Source organism: Aureococcus anophagefferens (genome assembly GCF_000186865.1).
Source record: "Aureococcus anophagefferens unplaced genomic scaffold AURANscaffold_295, whole genome shotgun sequence".
In the NCBI taxonomy this organism is placed as follows: domain Eukaryota; class Pelagophyceae; order Pelagomonadales; family Pelagomonadaceae; genus Aureococcus; species Aureococcus anophagefferens.
The window spans coordinates 6,462-9,010 of NW_008705825.1; the positions used below are offsets into that span (position 1 = coordinate 6,462).

A 2,549-nucleotide genomic window follows, 5' to 3' on the forward strand; every position below is an offset into this window, starting at 1 on the left:
AGACCGGCGGCGGCCGCCGAAGGTCGACGCGGACGGCGACCGCACGGGCCACTCGTACTACCCGAGTGCCAAGTACGAGCGCGTCCTCGGCACTCACATCACGGGCCAGTCCAACCACGCGCGCGACTCGCGGCTCGTCCTCACGTCCGCGGACAGCGTCATCTCCGGCCCCGGCTCCGCTAGCGTCCAACTCCACGACGAAGCGTGCGGCTTCCGCGTCGAGAACCTCGCACTCGACGCTAAGCTAGCCACGGCCGAGGTCATCGGCCTGCTCAACAAGCGGTCCTACCACCCGGACGCCTTCAGCCCGTCCCGCAAAGCCTTTCACGCCAAAGACCTTACCTTCCCGTGCCTCTATGCGGACCAGTACCCCTACGTGGACACCAAGTGGTCCGTGCCGAAGAAGCTCGACGTCGCGTTCGACCTCGCGCACGCGGAGTTCGGCAACCAAGGGCGGACCGAGGTCACGGGCGCGTGCCGCGACGACCTGCTGCACAATGCCGCGGGCTTCACGTCTGATTACGTCCCATTTCCTGATTCTGCTACGATAAGCAAGCGCTGGTTCGAGGATCGGCGCGTCTGCGTTGCGCCGATGGTGCCGGGCGAGTCCGGCCAAACGGACCACCGCGACGCGCGCGTGTGCAACGAGTTCCAGCCGCCGAAGAAGAAGATCCCGCCGCTGACGATGGTCTTCGTCCTCTACCTCCGGAAGCTCGCCGACGGCTCGTTCGAGGAGGCGCCCGACGTCGACATCAAGGACGTGTCTGGCGTCCGCTTCCGCACCGTGCCCCGCACGGGCGAGACGCGGGACACGAGCGAGGACTTCGAGATCCGCGTGCCGCACGGCGGCTTTTGGGCCATCTGCGCCCGCGCCAACGCGTACTACACGCACGGCGTGTTCTGCGCGAAGGACTCGAAGCTGCCGCCGGGCGTCTACCGCGTCCCCGTCATCTTCTCCAACTACGGCCGCGCGAGCGACGACTAGGTATGGGTAAGGAGCAGCCGCTGACTCCTGTAGGACTCGCGCGCGCGCGCGGCCGGCCGGCCGTGCCGTCGGCATCATCGATGTTGGACTAGTTATTGAAGGGGATCATCCGGGCGCGAATCAGCTCGAGGTGCATGCACTGTGCCGTGGACGTCGAGTCGTCCATGGCCACAGCGCGTTCAAAGCACGTCAAAGCCTGCCTTACCGCGTCAACGCGACAAAAAAAAAAAAAAAAATCGCTAAAAAGTTTGGCAGCATCGACGCGTGTCGCGCCGCTGTGCTGCCAGCTCGCTGCAGCGATGCTGCGCCTCGCGGTCGGAATCGCCGCCGCGCTGAGCTCGCCGCTCGCACATGCCGAAACGACGACGCGCGCGCCGCCCGAGGAGAGCGCTGGCTCGCTGCGATCGAAAGCTGACGAGGCGCTCATCAGCGGGCGGACCGACGAGGCGCTGAGCCTGCTGGGCAAGGCCATCGGCCTCGAGCCCCTCAACGAGCGGAATCTGTACAAGCGCGCGCGCGTCTACCTGCGCGCGAAGCGCATCGCGGACGCCATCGGCGACCTCGGCGCCGCGTTAAAGCTCGCGCCCGAGTACGAGGCGGCGCTGGCGTCGCGCGCCAAGGCGCTCGCGTCCGTGGGCCGCTGCGCCGAGGCCGGCGAGGACTGGAAGGTCGCGCGGCTCGTGGCGAAGAAGGACGCCGCGAAGCGCGACGCGGACGCGGGCGCGGCGGCCGCGGCCGCGTGCGTCAAAGAGCTCGCCGACGCCGCGAGGGCGCGGAAACGGGGCGACCGGCGCCTCGAGCTCGAGCACCTCAACGTCGTCCTGGAGACCTACGCCGACGCGCAGCCCGCGGCGCTCCTGCTCGACCGCGCGCGCGCGCACGCGGCGAACGGCGACTGGTACGAGGCCATCGCCGAGAGCGGCCGCGCGCTCAAGGCCGCGCCCGACGACCTCGAGGCGCTGGAGCTGCGGGGCCTGGCCTACTACCGCCTCGCGGACCACGCCATGGCGAAGACGCACTGGCAGCAGGCGCTCCGGAGCGACCCGGAGCACGAGGGCTGCAAGGCGGGCTACAAGAAGCTGCGCGCTCTCACGAAGAAGGACGCGGCGGGCGACGCCGCGCGCGACGCGGGCGACGACGCCGGCGCCATCGCCCACTGGGCCGCCGCCGCCGCCGTCGACGCGAGCCACGACGCCTTCAACGTCGCGACGCGTCTCAAAATCGCGCGCGCGCACGTGAAGTTGAAGGACTACGGCGCGGCCGAAGAGGCGTGCGGCGCGGCGCTCCGCGTCGCCGGCGACGACGTCGACGTGCTCTTGGTGCTGGCCGAAGCGCACACGGGCGGCGAGCAGTTCGACGCCGCCGTGCGCACCGCGACGCGCGCGCAGGAGCTCCGCGACGACGACGCGACCCGGAACGCGCGCGCCAAGGCCGAGGCCGCGCTGAAGCAGTCCAAGGAGGTCAACTTCTACAAGGTGCTCGGCGTCGCCCGCGACGCGTCGAGCCGCGAGATCAAGAAGGCCTACCGCGACGCCGCGCTCAAGTACCACCCGGACAAGATCGC

At 69.7% G+C, this 2,549-nt stretch overlaps 2 protein-coding genes across 2 annotated transcripts in view; both read left to right on the forward strand.

Annotated features, from left to right (window-relative positions):
• Positions 1-985, forward strand: part of AURANDRAFT_68684 (hypothetical protein) — a gene marked incomplete at both ends in the record, with an annotated part of 2,338 nt that extends 1,353 nt beyond the window's left edge. Inside the window, one exon of the mRNA XM_009044397.1 lies at positions 23-985. Within this exon, the coding sequence (XP_009042645.1) occupies positions 23-985 (963 nt within the window). The remainder of the gene's footprint in view (positions 1-22) is intronic.
• A 1,223-nt stretch (positions 986-2,208) lies between these two features.
• Positions 2,209-2,544, forward strand: AURANDRAFT_18078 (hypothetical protein; the record flags this gene model as incomplete). Its single annotated transcript, XM_009044398.1, has 1 exon — positions 2,209-2,544. A coding segment is annotated over one exon (336 nt), but the record flags the coding sequence as incomplete, so codon positions are not given.
• Between the last annotated feature and the right edge of the window lie 5 nt (positions 2,545-2,549).